This window comes from Arvicanthis niloticus, chromosome 3, assembly GCF_011762505.2.
Source record: "Arvicanthis niloticus isolate mArvNil1 chromosome 3, mArvNil1.pat.X, whole genome shotgun sequence".
NCBI classification, from domain to species: Eukaryota; Metazoa; Chordata; class Mammalia; order Rodentia; family Muridae; genus Arvicanthis; species Arvicanthis niloticus.
This window is the reverse complement of record NC_047660.1, coordinates 83,574,778-83,601,161: the sequence shown is the minus strand read 5'-3', so window position 1 is coordinate 83,601,161 and position 26,384 is coordinate 83,574,778. Positions and strand designations below refer to the sequence as shown.

Genomic DNA, 26,384 nt, shown 5'->3' with positions numbered 1-26,384 from the left:
GGTGGCTGGCATGCTGCCATCTTGCACCTGATTTGTCCTTGCTTGGAAGTGTTCAAATTGCAAATAGAAGTCAGTCTTGGGTCATGGTCTTGCCAGAGAACATATTAACAATAGCTGACATGTAGTGAGCAACCTCTGCCAACACTCTTACATTTAGCTCTTACTGCATTCCCTGAAGTAGAGGAAGGATGCTAGTGGTCAGAGGCCCAGAAACCTGATAAAAGAAGCAGTTTAAGGACTAAACGCTGGCCTCTTAATTGACCTTAGTCTCTGCATATTAGGGGGTGCAGTGTAGTGGTACCCGGAGCACTGCGTTTCTCAGCCTTATCCTGGCTCAGTCAGTGCCTTAGATATCTACTCACCACACATCCCTCCTTTCTTATTATGTGTCCAGGACAGCCCTGTGCCTAGTGTGAGCTCCATAGGGCTGCTCCTATGTGCTTAAGACTAGCTTTACATGGTGGGTGGGTGCATGTCATAGGTGCTTGCTGCATGCTTATTGACTGTTGGCTTGGTGCTTACAATGCCTTGGCTGTACAACAGGCTGGGACTGGGGCTGGACACTCACCTTTGGGTTTGGCTGTTACAGGAGAACAACTTCTAGGAGCTGGTGAGGTCTTTGCCATCAGGCCCTTGCAGCTCTATGCTGTTACAGAACAGCTGCAGCAGGGAAAGCCTACTTGTGCCAGCGGTGATGCCAAGACTGACCTTGGACACATCCTAGACTTCGCCTGTCGCCTTAAGTACCTTAAGGTAAAGATGCAGCAGCTTAGTTATGGAAAGTCACTCAGTTGGCTCTCGGTTCTGACAGCTTACTAGCTAGCAGTGTGTGACAGAGACCAGGGTTTGGGGTGTTCAGTGGATAAAAGGAACCTAGTGTTCTTGATACTGTGCTTCTGCGTGTGAGCACCAGGAGGCATCATGGCCCACTGTCTCAGTACTGTTGAAGTGGTCAAAACTTGTGAGTTTGACAACTATTGCCACAATGACCCAAATGTGCAGATGGGGAAGGTATTAGCATTCCTAATTTAAATCCATCTTTGGCCTCAGGTTTCTGGCACAGAAGGACCTTTTGGGACCAGCAATATTCAGGAGCAGCTCCTGCCCTTTGATCTTTCAGTATTCAAGTCTCTTCACCAGGTTGAGGTAAGGCCATGGCTGCTGGTAAGCAGGCAGGACTGGGCTCTGCACAGCAGTGTCTTGTACCTATTGTCTGTATGTAGGAATGGTTGTGATAGCAAGTGGTAGGTACTGTTGCTTTCATATGTGGCAATAAATTGGCAGGTTCTATCCAAGTAAGTCAAGGCCCTCTAAAGACAGAAAGGGAGCCTTTTCTGACCTCAGCTCTTGCAGGCCGCCATCCCTGTTGTCCTGGCTGTCCTGGAATTTGCTCTGTAGACTAGGCTGGCCTTGAACTCAGAGATCCACTTGCCTCTGCCTCCTGAGTGCTAGAATTAAAGGTGTGTGCCACCACCAGGCTGAAAGAGGCTAAGTTTTGAGTCACCTCTTGTCAAAGGAATGCCTAATTCCTGGGGTTTCCGAGGTTTCAAGATGCCACTTCTGAGAGACAGCTGTTCTTTGTTCCAGATAAGTCATTGTGATGCCAAGCATATCCGAGGGCTGGTCACCTCCAAGCCAACTTTAGCCACAATGAGTGTTAGATTCTCTGCAACCTCGATGAAGGTAAGATCGGCCTTTGTGTTTTTCTGCCTAGGGCCTGGCCTGTGAGCGCAGCCTTTGTCAGTGGACCTGATAGAATTTCCTCTGAGCCCAGCAGCCCTGGCTTAGCACTTATTTGTCTCTCATCCGCCATGGACTTGAAGAGGAAGATGAGGCTTAGAAGGGTTGGGCCCCAGCTACTAATGTTGGAAGTTTCTTTTATCATTATGTGGACATCATCATAATAATGTTAAAATCCTCCCTTAGTATAAAGACCATACATTATAGTAAATTTTATGACTTAGGCATCTGCTCAAATTTTGGGTTTATTGAAAATTTTTTCTCCTAAAGCCACTGGCTGAGAGGAAGAAGCTGTAGGGAGAACAAAGTGTAGCTGCCTTGTCCCTTGGGAGGTATTCCTTGCCGTGTGGCTAAAGGAACCCAGGCTGATTCCTAAGGAGATGTCTTGTAGGCATCAAAAGTCAAACCAGGGAGAACTGCCTCCCTCTCCTTTGGTGATCGATGCTCTGAGCTTTTACTCTCCTTTCAGCGATGATTCTTTCCCTGTGAAGTCATGGCTAAGGGATTTGCTGTCCACAGTAGAGACCATTCTGAAAACATGGTTGCCTGGCAACACCATGAATTAGCCCTTCAGTCTCTGCCGGTTAAGCCAGGAAAGATATCACTCTATAGCAGAGGCCCGTGAGAGCTTGACTGGCATTTATTCTTGAAGTCACAGGGCCAGAACATGCTCAAGCTGCTGGTATGCTAAGCCTTTCAGTTATTTCACAACTGCTCAACGACACATAAACCAAAGGCCTTTTAGTGCAAGCTCATTTCCACATGCTAAATTCGCTCCAGCTCTTCCTTACATTTTGCAACTATAGCATGTTCTACTTAGTATTGCGTGAGGGCCCAAGTGTGGTGCTCAGCAGATGTTCTTATGCAGGAAGTTCTTGTTCCTGAAGCCTCAGAATTTGATGAGTGGGAGCCTGAAGGCACAACCCTCCATGGCCCTGTGACTGCTGTCATCCCAACATGGCAAGCACTGACGACTCTAGACCTGAGCCACAACAGCATCTCTGAGATCGACGAATCTGTGGTATGACTGTAGCAGCCTCCCAAGGCTTTCAGACTGCCCAGACCCTAGGAGTGGCTACTGTAATTTGACCCTTTTCTGAAGGCTTCACCAAAAATCTATATTCAGTATTCTGTACATTGTTTATAGTTTTAAAATTAAATTTCAGAATGAGAATATTTTAAAATGGTGAGTTGATTTGTAAAACCAAGTGACGAATTATGAACTATGCATACATTTAATATTGCCGTGATAAGTGATAATATTCAGTCCTAAGAAATAGGAGAAAACTTATTCCCTAGAATATAGGTGTGCCTATGTTAGAGTGACATTCCAAAGGCCTTAAGTGTGGTTCTTAGCTGGCCGTGTCGGTGCATGTCTTTAATCCCGACACTCAGGAGCCAGAGGCAGAAGGATCTCTGAGTTTTGAGGCTGGCCTGGTCTACAGAGAGAGTTCTAAGACAGAGAAACTCTGCCTTGAAAAACCAATAATAATAATAATAATAATAATAATAATAATAATAATAATAATAATAATAGTGTGATCTTGTTGTACTCTATGGAAGTGGGCAGGGTTGAAAAAGAACATGCTCCCTTATCTCTCTGGGAATTATCATTTGTATTACTTCAGCCACTTGTTCTATCCAAACTGTGGATTCTTTTGGATTTCTGCTGGTTGGACAGTAGGAGGTATCAGGGAGAAAGACTGCTGGCTAGAAATGCATGCTCAGCCACCAGGTACATGGACTGTGTGTGGTCCAGCCTCCTTGAGTAATGCTGGACATTCTTTTCTTTCATAAGAAACTGATCCCAAAGATTGAGTACCTGGACCTGAGTCACAATGGAGTACTAGTTGTGGACAACCTGCAGGTATAGTCTCTAGGAACTTGTTCTCCAGGTGGGTCCAGAGGCTGAAGAAACAGTGTACCCGAGGGGGTGGTAAGCATAGGGGCTGTTGCCTGCCTTTTAGGCTTCCAGGGATGCACAGACTTGTTGCTCTAGCTCCCAAGTGTCAGTGAGGCTCAGTGCATGCAAACTGAGTGTGATGATGATAGGCAGGCTGATTTTCAGTACACACCCCTTAACCTGTCTGCAGGGGATACCAGCAGGTGATGGCATGGGAAAGAGAGAAGAGGGCCTTCCTTCTCAGCTGTTGTCAGGGCACTTACAGAGCTCCTCATATACTGGTCCAATTGGTCTAAAGGGCACAGTGACCTCTCTGGAGGACTGACCTCTGCTGCCACCCTGTTTCTCCTGCTACTACAGCACCTGTACAACCTCGTGCACCTTGACCTGTCCTACAACAAGCTCTCCTCCCTGGAAGGCGTACACACTAAACTGGGCAATGTCAAAACCCTAAATCTGGCGGGCAACTTCTTAGAGAGTCTGAGTGGTCTGCACAAACTCTACTCCCTGGTTAATCTGGACCTCAGAGACAACCGGATTGAGCAGGTGAGCCCCATTCCTGAGGGCCCTGGAGATCTAGGATTGCTGGACCTTATTGTTTATTATTTTAAAGAAAAGAAAACCAATAGAATTCTGTTCACTCAAAAGCAGCCATCAATATAGTCTGTTGCTAAGGTATTAGAAGACAGGGCCAAATGGCACTGATGTCTTGCAGTTGGATGAGGTCAAGAGCATAGGCAGCCTGCCGTGTCTGGAGCGTGTGGCCTTGCTGAACAACCCTTTGAGCATCATCCCTGACTACCGAACCAAGGTTCTTTCCCAGTTTGGAGAACGAGCCTCTGAGGTAAGCCCTAGAACTAGTAGCAGAGCCCAGAAAGACTGGTAGGGTAAATCCAGTCTGTCTGCGAAGGCAAAGCAAGGTAAGGCTGCCCACCCTTGTCTGCCTCTGAGGGATGTCTGCTTTCAGGTCTACACGTCCACTACTTCCTATGAGAGTACTCCCTGGGTTCCCATCTCTCTCCCATCAGTTGCTTATTCCCTGGCAGGCTTCATGTGTGCCAGAACTTCAGGCTAGGAGGGCTTCAGGAATACATAAGCACAAAAGAATTGTTTTCAACTTTTAAAAACTACATTGGAAGCTGGGCAGTGGTAGTTCACACCTTTAATCTCAACACTCAGGAGACAGAGGCATACAGATCTCTGTGAGTTCAAGGCCAGTCTGATCTACAGAGCAAGTTCCAGGACAGCTAGGGCTACACAGAGAAACCCTATTTCAAAAAACAACGGTAACAATGATAAAAAATAACATTGGATATTTTAGGCAGGGGGCCTAGAATAAGATGTCTAAAATTATATGTAAGATTTTTATTTCATTTATGTAAGATGCCTCAAATTATCAGTTTCTTGGGCAGCTAGTTACCCTGGTGCTTGACTATAAGCTTTAAGATTTTTCTTTTCTTTACTGGGTCAGTCCAGTCTGTCTGCTGCCTACTGGCTCTGACTGTACAGGTGCCACCATGCTAACTGAACAGGTCCTTACCCAGGTATGCTCCTTCCCCTCAGCCTCCAGCAGGCTTTATCCCCATTTCCAATCTCTCAGGCCTTAGAACCCATTTTCTTCAGATCCCAGGCCAGAAGACACTGAGATTCTGTTTGCATCTCTCTCCAGCCTTCTCTGTCCCCACCAGGTGTCACTTTGTCCACATTGTCCCTAAGACAGTTATTATAAGATATCATCTCTTTCTGGAGATGATTGCTTATGCCTGTAACTCCAGAACTCAGGGTCTGAGACAAAAGGGTTGCCCATGAGTTCAAGGCCAGCCTGGGTGACAGAGTGAGACCCTTTCTATAAATTAATTGATTAATTAATTAACCAATTAATTAATGGAAAGCCTTCCTGGTTCCACAGTGTCTGCACGTGTCTGGTGCTTTGGGGTGTCCTTCAAGTGGCCTTTCTCTCACATGCCAGTTCACTGCTCTCCCCGCTTACCCAGAACAGGGCTCCTGCCTTCTTCCATGCAGTGTATTTTCACCCCTGTAGTCCCTTATCCAGAAAGGTCTTTTCTTGTTCTTTGACAGTTCTAAGCTCTGCCTACAAGTGGGAAGTCAGTACATTCACTCCTTTCTCTTGGGTTCCCAAGAGGTGTCTGCCCCTCTTAGTGGAGAGGGGTGCCTAAAGATCTGTTGGGCAATGTGGGATCTTCATGGGCCATCTGCGGGGGTTCCACTACTCATGTGGTGGGGAGGAGCCTCTCTCAGTCCCCAGGATCCTCTTGAGGTCTGTAGGGTACTCAAACCCAGTCTTCAGCAGGATCCCACTGTTCTCCCAATATGCTTTGCCAGTCTCCATATTATAAACGACTTTCTGGACTCTATAGATCTGTCTAGATGATGTCGCAACCACAGAGAAAGAGTTGGACACTGTGGAAGTGCTGAAGGCAATCCAGAAAGCCAAAGACGTCAAGTCCAAGTTGAGCAGCACAGAAAAGAAGGTGAGCATTTGAGGGATCTAGCCAAGAATGGAGCTTTGCTTGGGGAACTGAGCCATGGACTCCCTCCGGGATCTCTGAGCATTAGTGCCCCATGCCCCGCTCCCTACCCCTGCCTGTGAAACCTCAGACTGGGTCCTCAGGTGTGCTTTGGTATGGTAATGGTACTTTCTGTGTGATTTGTAAGATCATTGTCAGCATCCTTTGGCTGAGAGATTGTTGAGCTCTTTCTTGCACATCCCTGGCCTTAGCGGGTCTGTTCTTCCTGCATCTTTTTCCCTCCTGGATTAACTCAATACTCTTCCTCAGGTTGGTGAGGACTACCGGCTCCCAGCTGCTCCCTGCATCAGATCCAGCAGCTCCCCTTCTACTGCAGCTCCCACCTCAGCCTCCCTGCCTCAGCCTATCCTCTCCAACCAAGGTAATCATGAACAGGTCTTGCTCCCAGCTGAGCTGCTCAGTTCTGCCTGGACCATAGGCAGGGCTGTGCTTGAGAGAAATGCTGGCACCTGCTTCCTACAGGCTCGGGCACGGGGAGGGTGGCACTTTTTGCAGGCTGGCTCCTTGGGTGGCACATGGCAGGGAGGTGCCTGGCCTGATTTTAGCACTGTTGTTTGCTTAGTGAGGACCCGTTGTCTTTTTATATGACATCCAGTTCCTATAGGGTTCCATGGGGGTGTTGGAGAGGACTGAGCAGGCTCAGGCTATTGACTCATATGAATCCATTCCCCTGTGGCCATCATGGGCAGGTTAGCTTCTAGAAAGTCAGGCCTTGTTTGGGCCCTTGACCCCTGAATGGAAAGCTTTTATTGTTGATGTGATGCCTCTGCGGCACTCAAGGTATGGCCAAACCCCAAAATACTGCATTTATGGGACCAAGATGAGCTGCCTGTCCCCATGGACCTGTGGAAGAACAGTCCTTTTCACCTGCCCATTGTTTGTGAGCATTTTCAAAGGGCTTTCACCTCTGAACCCAGGCATCCTCGGAGATGAGTGAGTGAACCAGGTGCCATGAGCGTGGCTGCTGGCCTGGCCCCAACGGAAGAGGGGCAGGTATGTCGTCCCAAGTGGAGCTGAGGCTCGGGACACAGGAAAGAACGCCACCCGCCCAGGCTCCTGGAGACGCAGAACTTGGTGTGAGGTCTTGGGAAACTAGTTTGGCCCTAGGTTTTAAGAGCCAGAAATATATTTCTACTCCTTAATCTGGTGACCCTACTGGAGGAAACTTCTCTAGAGAGGGCTAAGATGCTGGGGAAAGGGAAGTTCTCCTCACTAGCAGCCCCAGACTATGGTATGCACACCAGGAGGGCAGGGAAAAGCAGCTGTATCACAGAACCCTCTACAGCAGTCCTGTCAGGGAGAGAAGACTGAGCTGCAAAAGAGACAGCACTTGCTTATGTTGAAGCAAAAGCCCAGAGCACAACAGCCTGAGTCACAACTGCGATGTACAGAAGAGAAGTCATGAAAGCAGAATGGTAGAGCTAGGTGCCAACACATTTACCCATTGGCTTTGTCAAACTTCTGACGAAAGTTTTTATTTTTTTTATTTTCTCATAAAAGAGGAAGAAAGTTTGAGTCTCTGTGAGAAAGTTTCCCTGACCTCTCTTCAGATCCCCACAGTATTAATGATACCACATAGAAAGCATGCAACCATAGACTTCTGGGGACAGGGCAATAGGTCCAGGATGTAACCTGTTGTAGCATTTGTTCAATCAGTGTGTGCATGCGTGGGTGCATGGGTGCTGTGTGCATGTGTGAGTGAATAGACAAGCAAGTGAAGAGCAAGTTGGCCAAGAGCAGGTCCTGGCTAGGCAGGAGGAATGGGTGTCTCCTCCAGGCCACAACTGCCAACAGCCACTGTACCTTGAGGTATTGAAGTCTCTGCAGCAGCCTGGGGCAAGCCTCATCTACCCCTTCCTTGCTGCCCTTTCACCCCTGGGTGCTCTGTAGTCTGACCCCCTTTCCCAGTCATTGGACACTGAGAGATGTTGTCCCATATTTACACCTCTTGTAAATAAAACTATAGTGGATGCCTGTGTGTGCACATCTCTTTCCTTTGGGTGAGAAATGACAAAGGTCAGACCCCTGTCTGAGGACTCCTGGTGTCCCCTATCCCATCTGCTGAGTGGCCCTTTCTGACCACTTGTTTGTACAGGCCATGGTCCAGGAAGGAAGTGGACAGACTGTCCTGTCTGCATTTCCTCATGCCCAAACAAGGCTGGGGGGGGGGTAGTGGCAAGAAAATACGGATTTTTTTTTTTTTTTTTTTGGTCCTCCCAAATGTGAAACACTCACTTGTATGTGTGTTCGGCCATGTATTACTGGAGCTGGCCTGGATGGACAGGAAATTTTTTGTGTGAGAACAACTTTACTAACCTACCCTGGGCACTCAAGGCCTGCCTGAGGTGGGTGCTACCAGGAAACCCCAGTCCTCCGGTCATCACAGCCATGAGAGCAGTGGGAGATTGACAGGGTCAGTGTCCAAAATGCCAGAGTTCATCCCCAGCCCCAGCTGTGCTGTAGACGTGGTTAGAGCAGGCAGCTGGGTTCCTGATCCATTTTTCTGGCCCTGAAATCCCAAGGAACTTGTAGCCTCTTGGAAGCTGTTTTCTCAACCACAGAGTGGATACATCCTAACTTCATCGATTCTAAGATGCACACATTCCACCCTGTGACTTCTCTGAAATTGAGATGCGTCTTTCAGTCAGTGGCGTCCCCTAGTTGCTGTCAGCCAGCTGGTAATCGTGATGGAGCCGTGTGAATACCTTCCGTGGACATCTACTCTGACCAGGATGGCACCTTATCCACACACCTTAGATTTGATGAAATGTGGTAAATAACGTGAGGTGCGCGTGAGCTGACGCTGGGGGACGCGCTTGGCACTGCCGAGGCTGAACAGGATTAGGCAGTAGGGGCTGCTTCCTGTAGCCTGAGTTGGGGTTTCAGCACAGTACCTCTAAGAACATGGAGCCACTTGGGGACCTATGGACTTGTGCCTATGGAAAACCAAGGTAGACCAGTTTGGGAGTACTTTTAGGACTGCAGCAGAGATGGTGTCAGATGAATCTTGAAAGATGGGTTGGGTTAAGATATTTCAGCAGCAGGGGCAACATCAGCAAAGCCTGGGGTGCTTGGTGCATGTCTGTATGCTTACCCCCTTCCTGCTTCACAGCCTCTGCAGCTAAGCTTCATGGGGGTATCTGAGCTTGGGCTGCCTGCTTACCCTTTGGGCAGAGGACCTGGGCTCTGTGAGTTGTCCTGTTGTACACAGCAGTCCATCTGAACAGGATACATGTTGGGCTCTTGCGGGTACAGTCATTTAATTGGGCCATGGTGGCTGTTTAGTAACAAAGCTAGGCTGTGGAGGGATGGCTCTTCTAGACCAGCTAGACTACAGTTTGAAGCATGGTGGTGGTGGTTTTTGTTGGTTGTTTTTTAAGTCTGGGGGTGGAAGTGGGGGAAGAGACTCCCCTTTAACCAGTTGCAAACTGGAGTGAAGTAATGGCTCCAGACAGGCTGTTCATAAAATGCCTTAGTGTAGCTTAAATAACCAGTGCATTTCAAGGAAAGTAGGCAATAGTACAGGGCAGTCAGCAGGGCACCCTGGGAAAGCAGTCCTGTGGATTTAGACACCAGCTGTGCTCAGCACTGAAGGAATCAATTCTGCAAAGCCTGGCTTCCTGGCAAAGGGGCCTATGCTTGGAATTTGTGAGCCTTGCAGAGATACCAGATGAGATCATAGGGTCACTTGTCCTTTCTTTGGACAGTGTTTCAATACATCCAAGGCTATAGATAAATACATCACCAAAATGCTTTTCTGACAGGTAGACCAGCTTGTTCCCCAGTACCCATATCTTCCTTGTTAGGCTGGGCCAGGCTGTGTGATCTAACCTTGCCACAGTAAGAGAAAAAGTAGTCTCCTGTTTCAATCTGTCTTTGTGCAAGCGCTGTTTTATCTCTAGTGTCTGTCTATTGGTCCTCCTTCCATGGGATGTCTGCTCATAGTCTTTACATTCTTACAGTTTCAAGCAACTCTCCCCATTTCTGTAATCTGTAAGAGCCCCTTAGAGATTGAGATACAGATCTTTGTTTATATTCCAGGCACTTTTTGCTCTGTGCATTTTTCTGTCCTTCTAATGTACCTCTAGAGGTCTGGTCTTTATGACTCCCTCCCCAGCTTGTCTGCTCAGGTAGCCTCTCCCTCGCACTAGAGAGCAGCCACTGGCACCATCCTAGTTACTGGGGAGTTACTGAATTACTGCATTTCTTTTCTGTGACCTGTATGATGATTTGGTCCGGCTAGTGCCCGGCCATGCCGTGAGCCCAAGGCCTAGCCTCTTCTTGAACAGCTGCTCTTCCTGCCCACCTGCCCACCCCGTCTCTGCAGGTATCATGTTCGTACAGGAAGAGGCCCTGGCCAGCAGCCTCTCATCCACTGATAGTCTGCCGCCCGAGGACCGGCCCATTGCCCGAGCCTGCTCTGACTCCTTGGAATCTATCCCCACAGGACAGGTAATGCCCTCACCTGCTCCTGGAAAGTCTCCTCAGCCATGGTGCTGTCGTCTGACTTTGTTCACACTGAGATAAGGCCTGGTGGGGGTGTGGCACATGTGGTGAGGGCTTCTGGGTACTTTGTATGTCTTGTAGTCTTTCTCGTGGATGTGTCTGTAGTTGGGTTATAGACCAAGTGGTTAAGGGTTTGAGTTTGGCCTCCTCCAACTCACAGAAACTGGCAGTGCTTTCTCTTGGGCCCTGAGGGCAAAGGAAGATGGGCATTCTTTGGCCACACATAAGCTGGATGTCCAAGGGGAATCGCCCCTAATGCTTAGCACCCCAAAGGCCACTCAGTCTCCTCTTCCCACATGTCGCCGGTGGTAGTCTGAGCCCTGTGACTCTAGCTCTTCTTTGTAGTTGCTGTCTAGGCTTTTGGGACTCATTTCTGTGTCCCTTGAAAAGAGAAAATGAGTGCCTGGTGCTGTGTGCTTGATGCCTGGACCTTTCTGCTCCAGTATTCCACACAGCTAGGTCCTGATGATGTTAAGACAATTTGCAGAGGCTTGTCTGTCCTACCTCCTGAAAACTGGCACCTTAAGGAGAGTAAGGTCCTTGACCCAGTCTTAACCTGGTACACAGGAAGCACTGGGAGCCTTGCCAGAACCGGTTTCCATTATGTGCACTGCTGCTTGCCTGGGGCCAGACCAAACAAAGCACCTGATCCCTTGGGTGGCACAAAGGTCCCTCAGATGCCAGACATCCATGGAAACAGGCTCTGGTCCATGGTTGTGCATGTAAGTCAGGTCAGACAGGTAGGAAAGCAGCAAGTTCCTGAGCTCACCCAGAGTGGAGTATGAGGTAGCGAGGCAACTTTACAAGCAGCTGAGGGCCAGCACCCAGTGAGTGCTGAGGAACAGCTGCAGTAGGTGGGCTCACTCTTTTCTCCTCTGTCAGGTGGCCTCTGAAGATTTAAGGGACATACCAGGAGCTGTTGGCGGTGTGAGGTAAGGAAGAGGTGAGAGTCAGTGGGGTGCTGTACAACTTCTGTGTTCAGTGCTGCAGATTGAGCAGCCAGTGTAGCCTGTTCACAGAAGACTCTCTAATCAAGTGCGGTTGAGATGGATGCACTCCATCTGCTTTTCCTCAGCTGCCTAATTGAAATTATCTTACACTAGAAGTTGGCAAGTCAAAGCCAGTGTGAGTCTTGTCTGGTTTTTACCAGGAGCTAATGATATGTGTTCTCTCTTTGTTTGTTGGGTTGTTTTGTTTTTGAAACAGGGTCTCATTTAGCCCAGACTGGCCTAGATTTTACCTTTTAGCTTAGACTGGCCTCAAATTTATGGCATCCCTCCTCCCTCAGTCTCCATAGAAACAGGCTTACAGAAATTAGCCACCCCGCCTGATTTTATTATTAGTCTTTTTGTTTGTTTGTTTGTTGTTTGTTTTGTGTTTGTTTTTTTGTCTTTGAAACAGGGCCTCTGTATAGCCCAGACTGTCCTAGAACTTGTTTGTAGACCAGGATGGCTTTGAACTTGAAAGCTAGACCTGCCTCTGCAGCGATTAAAGGTGTAAGCCATCATACCTGGCTTCTGCTGCTTTTTGTTAATAGATTTATTTCTTTTTCTGGGCGTGGTAGTGCACTTCTTTAATCCTAGGTTCGAGAATAGCCTGGTATACACTACAAGTTCCAGAGCAGCTAGGACTACATAAAGAGATCCTGTCTCAAAATAAATAAACAAAATATTGTTTATTTTCATTTTAAGTGTATGAGTGTTTGCCTACATGTATGTATGTGTGTAACACACATATGCTTGGCTCCTCTGGAGGCCAAGACAGGGCGTCTCATCTCCTGTAACTGGAGTTACAAATGGTTGTTAGCTACTGTGTGAGTGCTGGGAAACAAACCTAGATTCTCAGCAAGAACTCTGAGCACCCTTAACTGCTGAGCTATCTGGTAAGCCTTTGGTTATTACATGCCTATATGATTATTTATACAGAATTACATTGGTAGGGTCAGCACACACATCATGAAACATCAGCTCCTTGGCCTTTTGCAGAAGTCTGTTTCTACTTACTTATTTATTTGAATGCTTAATTTGTTGTTATTTGGTTTGTTTGTTTGTCTTTTATTGTTGTTGAGACAGGGATTCTCCATGTAGCTCTAGCTGTTCTGGAACTCACTTTGTAGACCAGACCGATCTCGAACTCAGAGATCTGCCTCCTTCCCTCTCCTGAGTGCTGGAATTAAAGTTAGCGTGTACCACTGCTGCCTGGCTTGATTGATTGGTGATTGACTTTTGAGGCCAAATCTCTATATAGCCCTGACTGGCGCGGGACCCACTGTGTAAACACTTCAACACTGATAGAGATTCCCCTGCCTCTGCCTCCCTGTTGTGAGATGAAAGGCTTGCTCTACCATGCCTGGCTACTGAAGCGTATTTCTACTTCGTGTTTATGGGAGGGTTGTAGAGGCCAAGTGGGGCTGAAATTTAAATGAAAAGGTCCCACCCAACTTGATTTACTGCCCTGGAAAACCAGGCTGTCCCTAAAAGTAGCCTTTTTCAACAAAGTAATTCACTCTTTGTAGCACTTCATTGCCTCTTTGACACCTGCAGCATCCGAATGACAGAAGTCTACATAGCACTTTTGTTGTGGCAGCCAGCTTGGTTTGGCAGGCTGTGCTGGGCAGTATGTGGAAGCATGGACTCATCTTGATGGTAGCCACTTGACAGGCTCAGCTGTATGAGGGGCTCAGGAGACCCATGGATTGGCTTCCTAGGGTTAGGGTACTACAGCAAACTAGGGGATAGAATGTCTCCGTGTTCCTGACCCAGTCTCTTCTTACACAGCCCAGATCATGCAGAGCCAGAGGTTCAGGTGGTGCCTGGGTCGGGCCAGATCATCTTCCTGCCCTTCACATGTATTGGCTACACAGCTACCAACCAGGACTTTATCCAGCGCCTCAGCACACTGATCCGCCAGGCCATTGAACGGCAACTCCCTGCCTGGATTGAGGCTGCCAACCAGCGAGAGGAAGCCCATGGTGAACAGGGCGAGGAGGAGGAAGAAGAGGAAGAAGAGGAGGATGTTGCTGAGAACCGATACTTTGAAATGGGACCCCCAGACGCAGAGGAAGAGGAGGGGAGTGGCCAGGGAGAAGATGAGGAAGACGAAGATGAGGAGGCTGAGGAGGAACGCCTGGCTCTGGAGTGGGCCCTGGGCGCTGATGAGGACTTCCTGCTGGAGCACATCCGCATCCTCAAGGTGCTGTGGTGCTTCCTGATCCACGTGCAGGGCAGCATCCGCCAGTTCGCTGCCTGCCTTGTACTCACCGACTTCGGCATTGCTGTCTTTGAGATCCCACACCAAGAGTCACGAGGCAGCAGCCAGCACATCCTCTCATCCCTGCGTTTTGTCTTCTGCTTCCCACACGGTGACCTCACGGAGTTTGGCTTCCTCATGCCGGAGCTGTGTCTGGTGCTCAAGGTGCGGCACAGTGAGAACACGCTGTTCATCATCTCGGATGCTGCCAACTTACACGAGTTCCATGCTGATCTGCGTTCCTGCTTTGCACCGCAGCACATGGCCATGCTGTGCAGTCCCATCCTCTATGGCAGCCACACCACCCTGCAGGAGTTCTTGCGCCAGCTGCTCACCTTCTACAAGGTGGCCGGTGGCAGTCAGGAGCGCAGCCAGGGCTGCTTCCCTGTCTACCTGGTCTACAGTGACAAGCGCATGGTCCAGACAGCTGCCGGGGACTACTCAGGCAACATCGAATGGGCTAGCTGCACGCTGTGCTCGGCAGTGCGGCGCTCCTGCTGCGCACCCTCTGAGGCCGTCAAGTCAGCTGCCATCCCCTACTGGCTGCTGCTCACATCACAGCATCTCAATGTCATCAAGGCCGACTTCAACCCTATGCCCAATCGTGGCACCCACAACTGCCGCAACCGCAACAGCTTCAAGCTTAGCCGGGTCCCACTCTCTACTGTGCTGCTAGACCCCACGCGCAGCTGCACCCAGCCTCGGGGTGCCTTCGCTGATGGCCACGTGCTCGAGCTGCTTGTCGGCTACCGCTTTGTTACTGCCATCTTTGTGCTGCCCCACGAGAAATTCCACTTCCTGCGAGTCTACAATCAGCTACGCGCCTCACTGCAGGACCTGAAGACTGTGGTCATCTCCAAGAATCCTTCAGCTAAGCCAAGAAACCAAAACCCCCTCGCAGGTGGCCAACCTGCCAAGAGCAGGGCCAGGTGAGACTACTGCAGGCTGTTGGGACCTGGGGTGTGGGATTAGCTTGGGTGTGGTCTCTGGGCTTTCATACTCTGTGAGAGTCTCCCTCTACTTTCCCTCTCCCACTTCTCTGAGCACTGAGCAGTCTCAGCTTTTGCCTCCATGGACTTAGTGCTAAGTGCGCCAGATCTCCAGAGCCTTAAAAGCAGCCCATGCAAGCTGTTCCGTGCAGTGTAGGACAGGGTAAGAGAGTCAGCCCTGGCTTGCCATTGGAGAACATCACCTTATCCCCTGGCCTTGTCCCCTGGCCCTCCCACTGTCCTCATATGCACAAGGGTGGTTTCTGGGTGTCATCTTTCCCCTATACCAGGCAGCTCATCCAGTAGCTGGCTCTGTCAGCTCGGGAGTGTTCCAGGGCCCCCATTCCTGAGACAGCTTCTCAGGCTTTTTTTTTTTTTTTTTCCCCATAAAGTTCTTGTCAGGAAGGACTGGGTTATATTATTTCTAACTTGAAAGTCCCTAAAAAGAACCTTCTGAAGATCAGAACCTACAGGTCGGTCATCTGTTCTTCAGGAGAGACTGAGGTGTGAGGCAGGAAGGGTCTGCAGCTTCAGTCTGTTCTCACTCTTGCCCTCTTGTGAGGGCCCTGCTCACTGTTGCTGGATTCCCCACCTGTGGAGCAGAAGATCTAACAGGTCATAGTCTCTATCCTGGCACAATGCTGAGACCTTCACCCCTGGCCGCCTCCTCTTCTCTCAGTCAGTCCCCTGCTAATGATCCAAGGGGCTTTCAACTCTTACAGCTGAATCCAGTTCCCCTCTTATACCTGTGCAGAGGTGTGCCCCTTACGTCCCCTTGCCATGTGAGGCTTAGGTGGCATGCACCTTGTCCTTCTTCCAAGCTTCCACAAACCTAGCTTACTCCTGGGACTGCTGCAGAAACTAGGCCCCGTAAAGATGTATCTGCACACCCATGACAGCAGGAGAATAGCCCACCAGCTTCCTGGGGTGTTTAGACAAATTCAAGGTCATGGCCATAGGCATTCTAGCAGTTGGACTAGATCTGGTAGATGGAGAGCAGCATCTAGAGGACCCCACCCCTTCATTCAGTGTGGCCCCGGGGTTGAATGCTGGAAACTCCCAGCTCCCATGAGATTTAGCTTTTGAGCATTAATTATGATTGGGATAGACCTGTGACCCCAGCGTGGCTGTGTGCAGTGGTGGCTGAGTGGGTGAAGTGCGAGTCTTGGTTCTCACCTCTGCTTGCATATACACACCCAGACATTTTCCCGATTCTGTGTAGTAGATCATCCAGTGACCCCAAGGGTAGTATGTGCTCTACGGTTGTCCATCACACTCCGATGTTGTGCATGTAATAGAAATGTCTATGGGCACGCATGTTCATTTGTCATTTCTTTGCTGAGATGCAGTGCTGGGCAGCAGCTGCAGGAGACCCCAACAGAAGCTCCCGCTCCAGTGCCGGCTCCAGCTGCAGCCCCAGCAGAGGCCTCGGCTCCAGTTCCAGCTCCTGGAGAGAACCCAGCTCTAACTTCAGCAAAGTCTCCAGCCCCAGCAGAAGCTCCAGCCCCAGCAGAGGCTTCAGCCCCAGCAGAGGCTCCAGCCCCAGCAGAGGCTTCAGCCCCAGCAGAGGCTCCAGCTCCACCAGAGGCTCCAGCCCCAGCAGAGGCTCCAACTCCACCAGAGGCTTCAGCCCCAGCAGAGGCTCCAGCTCCACCAGAGGCTTCAGCCCCAGCAGAGGCTCCAACTCCACCAGAGGCTTCAGCCCCAGCAGAGGCTCCAGCTCCACCAGAGGCTTCAGCCCCAGCAGAGGCTCCAACTCCACCAGAGGCTCCACCAGCTCCAGCAGAGGCTTCTGCTCCAACAGGAGCTTCTGCTCCAGCAGGGGCGTCTGCTCCAGCAGGGGCGTCTGCTCCAGCAGGGGCGTCTGCTCCAGCAGGGGCGTCTGCTCCAGCAGGGGCGTCTGCTCCAGCAGGGGCGTCTGCTCCAGCAGGGGCGTCTGCTCCAGCAGGAGGGTCTGCTCCAACAGGGGCGTCTGCTCCAGCAAAGGCCCTGGCACAAGCAGAGGTCCCTGCCCAGTACCCAAGCCAGCGCCTAATCCAGTCGACATCTGAGGAGAATCAGATCCCTTCTCACTTGCCAGTCTGCCCATCACTCCAGCACATTGCCCGTCTTCGGGGGAGAGCCATCATTGACCTCTTCCACAACAGCATTGCTGAGGTATTGGCCCAGGTGCTGGTTTTACTGACTGGCAGAGGTGTGGGCTCTGCTGTGGTACCAGTTAGTCCTGAGGGTAGGGTAGAGTTTGTGTTGGGACATCTTCATGTCCCAGATTTCTGTTGACATCATGTGGTCTTGAGCTCCATCTGCTCACAGGATTGAGGATCTGGGTCAAGAGGTCTGCCACTCAGCTAGCCAGGTGTGTCCTCTGTCATACCTGACTGTATCCTTGATCCCCGTGCTTACCTCCTTTTCTCACCTTTTCTCTGCTCTGAGTTTATTTGAAAAATGAGATGAGCTTTCTGTCTCTCCTCATCCAAGGCCATGAGCAGTTCCTGGAACACAGGAGTCACCACATTAGCCAGACTCAGAAAGGGAGGAATGTGCTGCCTGGAGTCTGCACTCAAGTGTGGTCCAGGAGGAAGGGGGTGTGGCCTGCCCTCACCTGCAGGCTCTCACATAACCCTCTGTGCCCAGGTTGAAAACGAGGAGCTGAGGCACCTCCTGTGGTCATCAGTGGTATTCTACCAGACCCCAGGGCTGGAAGTGACCGCCTGTGTGCTGCTCTCCACCAAGGCTGTATACTTCATACTGCATGACGGTCTCCGCCGCTACTATTCTGAACCACTGCAGGGTAGGTACTCCAGCCTGCCCGCTCTTGGGTCAGGGGCAGGTTAAGAGCCAACCATGGGGGCTGGAGAGATGGCTCAGTGGTTAAGAGCACTAACTGCTCTTCCAGAGATCCTGAGTTCAAATCCCAGCAACCACATGGTGGCTCACAACCATCTGTAATGAGATCTGTTGCCCTCTTATGGGGTGTCTGAAGACAACTACAGTTTATTTACATGTAATAAATAAACCTTTGGGCCAGAGTGAGCGAGCTAGAGTGAGCCAGGTGGAGCAAGAGGGAGAAGGGAAAAAAAAAAAAACAAAAAACAAAATGAAACCCTAGCCAAGGGCGATCAGGGGCTGGAGAGATGGCTCAGCAGTTAAGAGCACTGGCTACTTTTCCAAAGATCCTGAGTTCAATTCCCAACAAGCACATGGTGGCTCACAAGCATCTGTAATGGGATCAGATTCCCTCTTCTGGTGTGTCTTAATGTGTAATCACATGCATAAAATAAATAAATAAATCTTCAAAAAGAGCCAATCATGGACTTAGGTAGAAGCTCTGGGCTCAGAGTCCCTCATCTGAGAAAGGGGACTCAACAGCATTTCCCTCTTAGAATTCATGTAGATCTAAGGCTAAGTGTGACTGTGCCTTGCCAGGGAATGCTTGGGAACTGGCTGACACATGCAGGAGTTTGCCAATCTCTGCCCTTTGGATCTCAGTGGGAGCCTCATCCAATGGCCTGGTGACTCCACTGAGCTAAGCTAGACGAGGCTCATACCCCACACCCAGTCTCACATAGGTCCTCCATATGTGCAGGTGGTGCTGGCTCCCTGCCAGGCGACACTCCTACTGGACATGTTTAACCTTAGCCTCTTCTCCATCACAGATTTCTGGCACCAGAAAAACACTGACTATAACAACAGTCCTTTCCACATCTCTCAGTGCTTTGTGTTCAAACTCAGTGACCTGCAGTCAGTCAACGTGGGCCTTTTCGACCAGTACTTCCGGCTGACAGGTAAGTGACAGACACGCTGTGTTTTGTCCTGTGTGGGTGAAGGCTGGTGTCACCAGTGGTCTTCCACCTTGCACATGTAGGTACACTATCATATGACACGTTATCTCCACTTACAAGCCAGCTACTCGGGTAGGAGGAAGCAGCTTCAGGAACTGCTGAGATGGCAGGACTCCCACCCCACGGTTATAGCAGGAGCTGGGTGTACAGGGAACAGCAGAGTGGGCCCTGGGCTTAGGGGCAGGATGTTTCTGACTCATACTTCCTGAAAGGGGAAAACTAAGCTCTTTTCCTAATGCCTCTATCCCTTTCCTGCCTGAGATATGGCCATCTCCCCTGGCCCATGGTGCCCTCCCACATGGACCCTGTGGGTCCTGGTTTTCTGTTGGGCATTGCAGGGATGGGAATGGTGGCCTGTACTTGTGACCAACACCTTCTTGCGCAGGCTCCTCCCCGAAACAGGTGGTCACGTGCTTGACTCGCGACAGCTACCTGACACACTGCTTCCTCCAACATCTGATGCTTGTGCTGTCCTCCCTGGAGCGTACACCATCACCTGAGCCTGTTGACAAGGACTTCTACTCGGAATTTGGGGACAAGAATACAGGTATCCTGTCAACCCCCAGAGCCCTCACTGCCTCTGCATAGCTGGCCAGGCTTTCTGTGGTCCTCTTTATGGCAGAGGTCCCATCCCAGCAGTCCCCAGCCAGCCAGCAGATCTGCCTCAGCCCTAGGCTCTAGCTTGCAGCTCCCTGACAGATGGGGTGCGGCTGCTGTTACTTCTGACTGCACTGCAGGCCAGCTCAGGCCACACTCTGCTGTCTCTCTTCCTGCAGGGAAAATGGAGAACTATGAGCTGATCCATTCCAGCCGCGTCAAGTTCACCTACCCCAGTGAGGAAGAGGTCGGAGATCTGACCTATATTGTTGCAGAGAAGGTGGCTGATCCTGCAAAGAATCCAGCCTTCAGCATCTTACTGTACATACAGGCCTTCCAGGTGGTAACACCACAGCCTGGACGGGGCAGGGGCCCACTGCGCCCTAAGACGCTCCTCCTGACCAGTGCTGAGATCTTTCTCCTGGATGAGGACTACATCCACTACCCATTGCCTGAATTTGCCAAAGAGCCACCACAGAGGGACAGATACCGGCTAGATGATGGCCGCCGTGTCCGGGATTTGGACCGGGTGCTCATGGGCTACTACCCCTACCCACAGGCCCTCACTCTTGTTTTTGATGACACGCAGGGCCATGACCTCATGGGGAGTGTCACCCTGGACCACTTCGGGGAGGTGCCAGGTGGTCCTGGCAGGGCTGGCCAGGGCCGGGAGGTTCAGTGGCAGGTGTTTGTCCCCAGTGCTGAGAGCCGAGAAAAGCTCATCTCACTGCTCGCACGACAGTGGGAAGCTCTTTGTGGCAGGGAGCTGCCTGTGGAGCTCACTGGCTAGTGCACGCCACAGCAACCCTGGCCTCCTGCCATGACCAGCCTAGCCTGGTGCCCATGAGGCAGGGAAGCGGGCCTTCTGTGTTCTTTTTAAGTTCTTTCTCCTCTTCCTTGGTTCCTACATTGATTGCCCATGGCCCCCACACATGTGACCAGCTCCTACAGAGGATGTGAACATGTGTGCTCAGTTAATCCTTCCTAACGCTGGGAAGACGTATGCCAGCCCCACCAGAGCGTCCTTGTGCCATTAGCGTCCCTTATGTCGCCTGCCCCTGAAGTGGCATGGCCAGACACGCCAGCATTGTTTTGTCTGTGATTGATGCTGTTGTTAGCGTGGCGCTGTGGACCTGATAACCCCCACATCCTTTCCTGAAGTGTTAAGTCAGTCCTTTGTTGCTGTTGCTGTCACTGTGGGTGTGCCGCTGCTAATTACAAAGCTGGTAGCAGAATACATGTGGCAAGCTCCCATGCTATGGGCTTTTCCAAAATGGAGGCCTCCTCAAGTCCAGACCAGAGGAGGTCCTACGGGGAGTTCCTGGGTCATAGGTCCAAGAGGAGCCAGTGCAAGGGACCTAGAGCTGCCAGCACCAAGTATAATTCCTGTTGCCTATGTTCTCTATTCTAATAAAATGGAGTTTGACACAATCTGAGTCTTCAAGGTCATAGAATACTGGGGTCCCAAGAGGACTTCAACCAAAGGCTTGGTCAGCATGGGAAAATTGGAGACAAGAAGAGAGAGAAGGAGGGGAAGGTGGGAGGGTCCCCAGAACAGAGCCATGCTAAGCTGCGGTCAAACCAGAGGCCTAGGTAAACAATAGTACCCATTTTGAGCTGAAAGAGGTGGTGCATATCTTTAGATCCAGCTCTCAGGAGGCAAGCTCAGGTGGATCTCTGAGGTTAAGACCAGCCTGAGTGAGTTCCAGGACAGCCAGGGCTGTATCTGTCTCAAAACAAAAAACAACTTTCTTTTATTCCTTGTCTCCTCCACACGTCTGTGTCAGCCCAGATGGTACTCCTGTTCTTTCTCAGCTAACACTCCAAGAGAGACAAAAAATGAACTATTAAAGAGAGCAGTACCAGCTGATTGCCAGTGGCAGAGGAACTGAAATCAGGCCCTGGTTGCCCTGAAGCCTGGGGTCAGGTCAAAGAAGTGCTCTGAACCTTGATTAGAGACAAACCAGGCCGGGGCTGGAGCTTGCTAGTAAAGCACCTGCAACATGTACTAAGCCAACAATACACACAGCCTTAAACTAATTAAATGTAGCAGAGTTTATCTGAGCAAAGTAAACCTATTTCTTTAATCAGGCAGCCCTGAGAAGGGCAGCAGCCAGAATGACCAGACTGGGCAACACTTACAGGAGACAGAAAGGACCTAGTTGGCCAGTTGATGAGAAAGCCTGTAGCTGAAGATCCATGTGTCTGGTTTGTTGGTCACAGTGAGAAATTTTAGTCTAAACGAATTAGTTTCAACACCAGAGACCACATCTACCTGGGAGAAGGAAACAGCATATACTGTTGCAGCTTACTGGAAGAGAAAAGCCCCAGTTGGCCAAGAGGCAAAGCAGAAAGGGAAATGTATGGGGATGTGGAAAGGAAAGAGTCCAGTAAAGGAGCAGAGGTATTCCCAAAGCTGTAGCCTGACTGGTATCCTCTCCCCAACAGGGCTGCCTTGTCTGGCCTCAAAGGGAAAAGATCTACCTGACCCTGCAGATGCCCCAGAAGGGCCTCGTGCTCTCAGAGGAGAAAGGGAAGGGGGATGGGTGAGGGACTCTGTGACGGGGGACCAGGCAGCATTTGAAATGTAAATTGATAGATGTGGGTGGTGGCGGCGCACAGCTTCAATCCGAGCACTGGGAAGACAGAGGCAAGTGGATACGTATGAGTTCCAGGACAGCCAGGACTACACAGAGAAACCCTGTCTCGAAAAACAACAAACGAACCACCAACAACAAAAAACCAGCAACAAAAACCTTAAGTCTTTTAATAAATGGTGACTGGGAAGCCTGCACACATCTTCTTGAGTGTGCTTTTTTTTTAACACTAATTTTAATGAAACTTCAGTTTTATTTCATACCAGCCAGTCCTGAAAATCTTTCCTGCTTTGAATCCATGAATCCTGATTTGCCTGAGTGGAGGTCCCTAAAAGATTAAAGAAACCCCTCAGGCTGTGCTCTGTGGCTCTACCCAGTCTGAGCAGAGTGAGGGATGTCACAGACACCCACCACAAGCATGGAAAAGATTGACAGGTCATTGGCAATAGAACCTGGGCTGTGGCTGCAGAGTTAGGGGTGGGCTTACCATGAGGCTGGTAAGGGGAGACCAGACTGAGGGGCTAGCATGGTGTTGGACGGAAAGACTGAGGCAGCTGGCCTGGGGACAGGCATCCCAGGGGCTGCCCAACAACCTCCTAACCACCAGAACCCCGAAGCCTCTGGATGAAAAGCCTGCTTGACAGATGCAGGGAAAATTTATTGGTGTTTGAATTTGCTTCAGAATCTCCCTCCCCTAGACCCCAAGCATGTAGCTAATGGTGGCTCTGGACCTCCAGACCATACCAGAGAGCGTAGTCCTGGGCCAGGAAGCCCTGAACAGGGCCCAGGTCGTCCATGTGGGGGTCACTGGCCAGCGTCTTCCCTTCCGCCTGCAGGCTGCTGATACGCAGGAGGAAATCCTGGTGGGTTCCTGTGGGGGTGAGCTGACGATAGCTTTTAAAGCGGCTGCTCACCCACTCTGTCCTGCCTCCTTCCTCATGCCTGCCTCTTGGAGTTCACTCACTGCCTGCCGCTACAATCACTGTCCCCACACTACTTTTGTCTCGGACAGCGGATCTGCCTGCTATGGCAGAGCCCCGGATCCTTTTTTTGCTCTTCATTCTAGTCCTCTGCCTGGCAGACTCCGGCTTCATCAGAGGGCAGACGGTGAGTGGGAGCCAGGGTCAGGGAGGGATCATGTTAGTTGGTGTATCAATGTGTTGGGGGATATCAAAGCAGCTGGTACCTGTCTGACCTCCCTGGGGACCCAGGCCACCAGGCTGTTGTCCCACCTCCGCAGGCTGAAGTCTGTGGCTGTTCTGCCTGAAGTTTAAAGGCTTCAGCAACTTGATCTCCTCTATGTCTGGCTAGCTAGACATGCACTATGGGCAGTCATTCTGGGTTCCCCAGCCTGTGAGTGAAGACGGACAGAGCCAGCCTCATCTTCCTGGGCTCCCCTCCCAGACTGAGACCATAGTCTATGAAGCCCTCACCTGGGTTTTTTTGGTTTGGTTTGGTTTTTTGTTGTTGTTGTTTTGTTTTTGTTTTTTTTTTGTTTTTTTTTTTTTTTTGGGGGGGGGGTGGTGTTGAGACAGGGTTTCTCTGTGTAGTCCTGGCTGTCCTGGAACTCACTCTGTAGACCAGGCTGGCCTCGAACTCAGAAATCCGGCTGTCTCTGCCTCCCAAGTGCTGGGATTAAAGGCGTGCGCCACGGGTTTTTTTTTTTTTTTTTTTTTTTTTTTTAATGTGATCATTACCTATCCTCTGGAAACTATAAACCAAGGGGCTCATTCAGAAACTGGCCATGTATATGTCCGTAGCCAGCACTGAGCCTGTCTGGAAGGAATGAGAGCCACTGGGCAGATAGCAACCAACAACAATGTTCTCAAGTCTCAGAGATGCCCCTCACCAGCCCTGAACGTGGCCCCTCAGGCTTTACAGCTTTTAGCAAGCTTGTTTGTTTCTCCTGTTAGAAATCCAAGGCCCAAGGAGGACAGCAAGAAGCTGTTCCCTCTAGAGCCATGGTCGGGACCACAGCCTGTGGTTCTTACTCGGGCCTGCAATTCCCCACCCAGTGTGCTTAGACAGGGCCTCATGAGTGGTTGTAGCACAGCTCCGGAGGCCAAGAGTGCCAGGCTGCCTGTCCCTAGGTGTTCCCAGCCCATAGCTGCTGCATGAGCTTTGGGAAGAGCTTCTGTGGAGACTGAGTTTTAGATCTGTAGCTGGGCAAGAGAGCTTCCCTCATGAGACCAAGTTCATCATCTGCTTCTTGGGCAGCTTCCAAGGCTCCTATGGCAAAGAGAGGGGATCCACCACCAGGTAGCTGTGGGATGCTTTGTCTTTTCGGTCCTGTGGAAAAAGGATTCCAGGGCCAGCCTAGGGCTGGGTGGAGCAGGTGGGACACTAGGATGAACATGATGGAAAACCACAAGCTCCAGGTTTTCTGGGCTTGTGTCCTGGTGTTCTGGGCAATGGGGACAGTGGTCGGTGAGAAATCTCACTTGGAGGGTTTTTTCTTGTCGGAGACCTGGTGTAGCTCCAAACAGTCCTAAGTCTGTAATTCTGAGACTGAAACCCAGCCAGCCTGGACCAGGGAAGAGGTTCTGGGGTCCTTGTGGGTAGGGAGGTAACAATGCTATCCTTTCCCCTCACAGACCCTCATCCTGTGACATGAGACACAAGCTGTAGCTGCTAGGAACGGAGCCTCAAAGGGCAAAGGGCACCCCTGAGTCAGACACCCAGCAAAGGTGGCACTAAGGCCTTGGCATAGCAGGCTTGGGCAGCAGATACAGGGAGGTCTCCCTGTGGGAGGATCTTAGCATGTGTCCATCCATCTGCTCAGGGACTACCTTGTGTTGAGCATAAGCCTGGTACCCACAGCCAAGGTACAAAAGCAAGAGCATTGGCCAGGACCCAGCTTTGTCCCCTCCTGCTCTGATCCAGAGGAGGGGGAGGCAGCTCACAGGCCCTTCCACTCTTAGGGGGTTTAGATTCTAGGCGGTCAACCCAGAGACTCCCCAGGAGCTTGGTTCCAGCTTGGGAGAGTTTTCTTCGCCTCACTACTGAGCTTAATGGTCTCCTCCACGTTGCCAGCACAGAAAGCAGACACAGCAAACTCAGCCCTGAACTGAGCACTCTGCCAGGTCCTAAGATGCTGCTAGCAGTTAGACCTCTGGTTCAGCTGAAGCCTGTCCAACTTCATCCCACCCAGCTGTATCACCAGCAGGAATGTGAGCTCCGTCTGGTGCCACTGGTGGGCTAATGAGCGCCTGTCTCTCTCGGGTGTGGTCCCTGGCGAGGTGCTGATTCGGCAGTTGGCTTATCCATCCATCACCACTGCATACAGGCTTACAAAGCTCCAGCTTCCTCCAGGCCCTCCCTCCCTCTGAGTAATGCCGGCTCCCATTGCTCAACCCTGGCAAACCGTCCTAGGAGCTCAACCAGAGTGGAAACTGTACTTTCAGTTCTGCCTGCCTAGGCAAGTGGCTTCAAGGAGAGCCCATTGTCAGCCAAGCATATACCCAGAGCCTAAAACTGAACTGCTTAATTTCCTAGTTCTGTCTTGGCTTTGCAAAGACGAGCTTTGGCATGACGAATCCAAACATAACATCTACACCTGAGGTTTTGCTGAGTAACTTCCCTCTTTCTCAACCACAGAGCCTTGAGCGGAAAAGGCAAAATCAGTGTAGCAGAGTGACTGGAGGGGGGTGGGGGAGGGGTGGACACTCCACCAGAAAGTGTTTTTCTTTCTCTCTGGTTTTAGTTTGCTTCACTAACTGAAGCAAGTGCTTCATGCTTATAACAGGGGAAGGTAGGAGGATCAGAAATTCAAAGCTAGCCTGGGGCTATGTGAAACATGCAATATAAACATGTATCAAAGCTTTAAAAAATAATAATAAAATAAATGTAACAGGCAGTGGTGGCACACGCCTTTAATCCCAGCACTCAGAAGGCAGGGGCAGGTGGATCTCTGAGTTCAAGACCAGCCTGCTCTACAGAGTGAGTTTTAGGACAGCCAGGGCTACACAGAGAAACTGTCTTGAAAAATAAATAAATATATTTTAAACCAACAACAGCAACAAACAACTCATTAACTGAGTTCTGAGGGTGCAGCAACTGGGCCTCACTTAAGCTTGGCACCCTGTTTGTCAGCCTGACCTCCAGCCACTCTCCAAACCTCTTTCAGGTGACCCTGCAGGTTACACAGGGGCATTTGTACTTTCCATCTTCAGCCTTGGGTCAGCTGCTGCCCCTTCAGCCAGAGCACTGACCCTGGCCAACTCTCTTACAACCTTCAGGTCCAAATCATGGGAGTAGTTTCAGTTGTCAAGTTGACAGAACCTAGAATCACCTGGGAAGGGAGTCTCAATGAAGGATTGCCTAGATCAGGTTCGCCTGTGGGTATGTTTATAGAAAGTGGTGTTGATTCTGTTAATGGTACCCACTATGGGTGGCATCATTCCCTACATAAG

The 26,384-nt window shown here is 50.5% G+C and overlaps 2 protein-coding genes across 4 annotated transcripts in view; both read left to right on the top strand.

Annotated features, from left to right (window-relative positions):
* The window catches only part of Nisch (nischarin), a 35,485-nt gene extending 14,679 nt beyond the window's left edge, over positions 1-20,806 (top strand). The window contains exons 5-21 of one of the 2 annotated variants that reach the window (XM_034498548.2): positions 590-753; positions 1,051-1,146; positions 1,588-1,683; positions 2,609-2,761; positions 3,539-3,607; positions 4,004-4,189; positions 4,359-4,487; positions 6,022-6,135; positions 6,442-6,553; positions 10,520-10,644; positions 11,581-11,630; positions 13,476-14,876; positions 16,286-17,093; positions 17,571-17,727; positions 18,593-18,721; positions 19,164-19,325; positions 19,555-20,806. In XM_034498548.2, coding sequence (XP_034354439.1) covers positions 590-753; positions 1,051-1,146; positions 1,588-1,683; positions 2,609-2,761; positions 3,539-3,607; positions 4,004-4,189; positions 4,359-4,487; positions 6,022-6,135; positions 6,442-6,553; positions 10,520-10,644; positions 11,581-11,630; positions 13,476-14,876; positions 16,286-17,093; positions 17,571-17,727; positions 18,593-18,721; positions 19,164-19,325; positions 19,555-20,165 — 4,562 coding nt within the window. In that variant the 3' untranslated portion in view covers positions 20,166-20,806. Of the gene's footprint in view, positions 1-589; positions 754-1,050; positions 1,147-1,587; positions 1,684-2,608; positions 2,762-3,538; positions 3,608-4,003; positions 4,190-4,358; positions 4,488-6,021; positions 6,136-6,441; positions 6,554-7,109; positions 8,163-10,519; positions 10,645-11,580; positions 11,631-13,475; positions 14,877-16,285; positions 17,094-17,570; positions 17,728-18,592; positions 18,722-19,163; positions 19,326-19,554 lie in introns of those variants that run through there. The other variant, XM_034498549.2, reaches the window with a different exon arrangement.
* Positions 20,807-22,886: 2,080 nt separating this feature from the next.
* Stab1 (stabilin 1) overlaps positions 22,887-26,384 on the top strand; it is a 29,584-nt gene continuing 26,086 nt past the window's right edge. The window contains exon 1 of one of the 2 annotated variants that reach the window (XM_076931354.1): positions 22,887-23,079. In XM_076931354.1, the coding sequence (XP_076787469.1) occupies positions 22,999-23,079 (81 nt within the window). In that variant the 5' untranslated portion in view covers positions 22,887-22,998. The remainder of the gene's footprint in view (positions 23,080-26,384) is intronic. The other variant, XM_034498083.3, reaches the window with a different exon arrangement.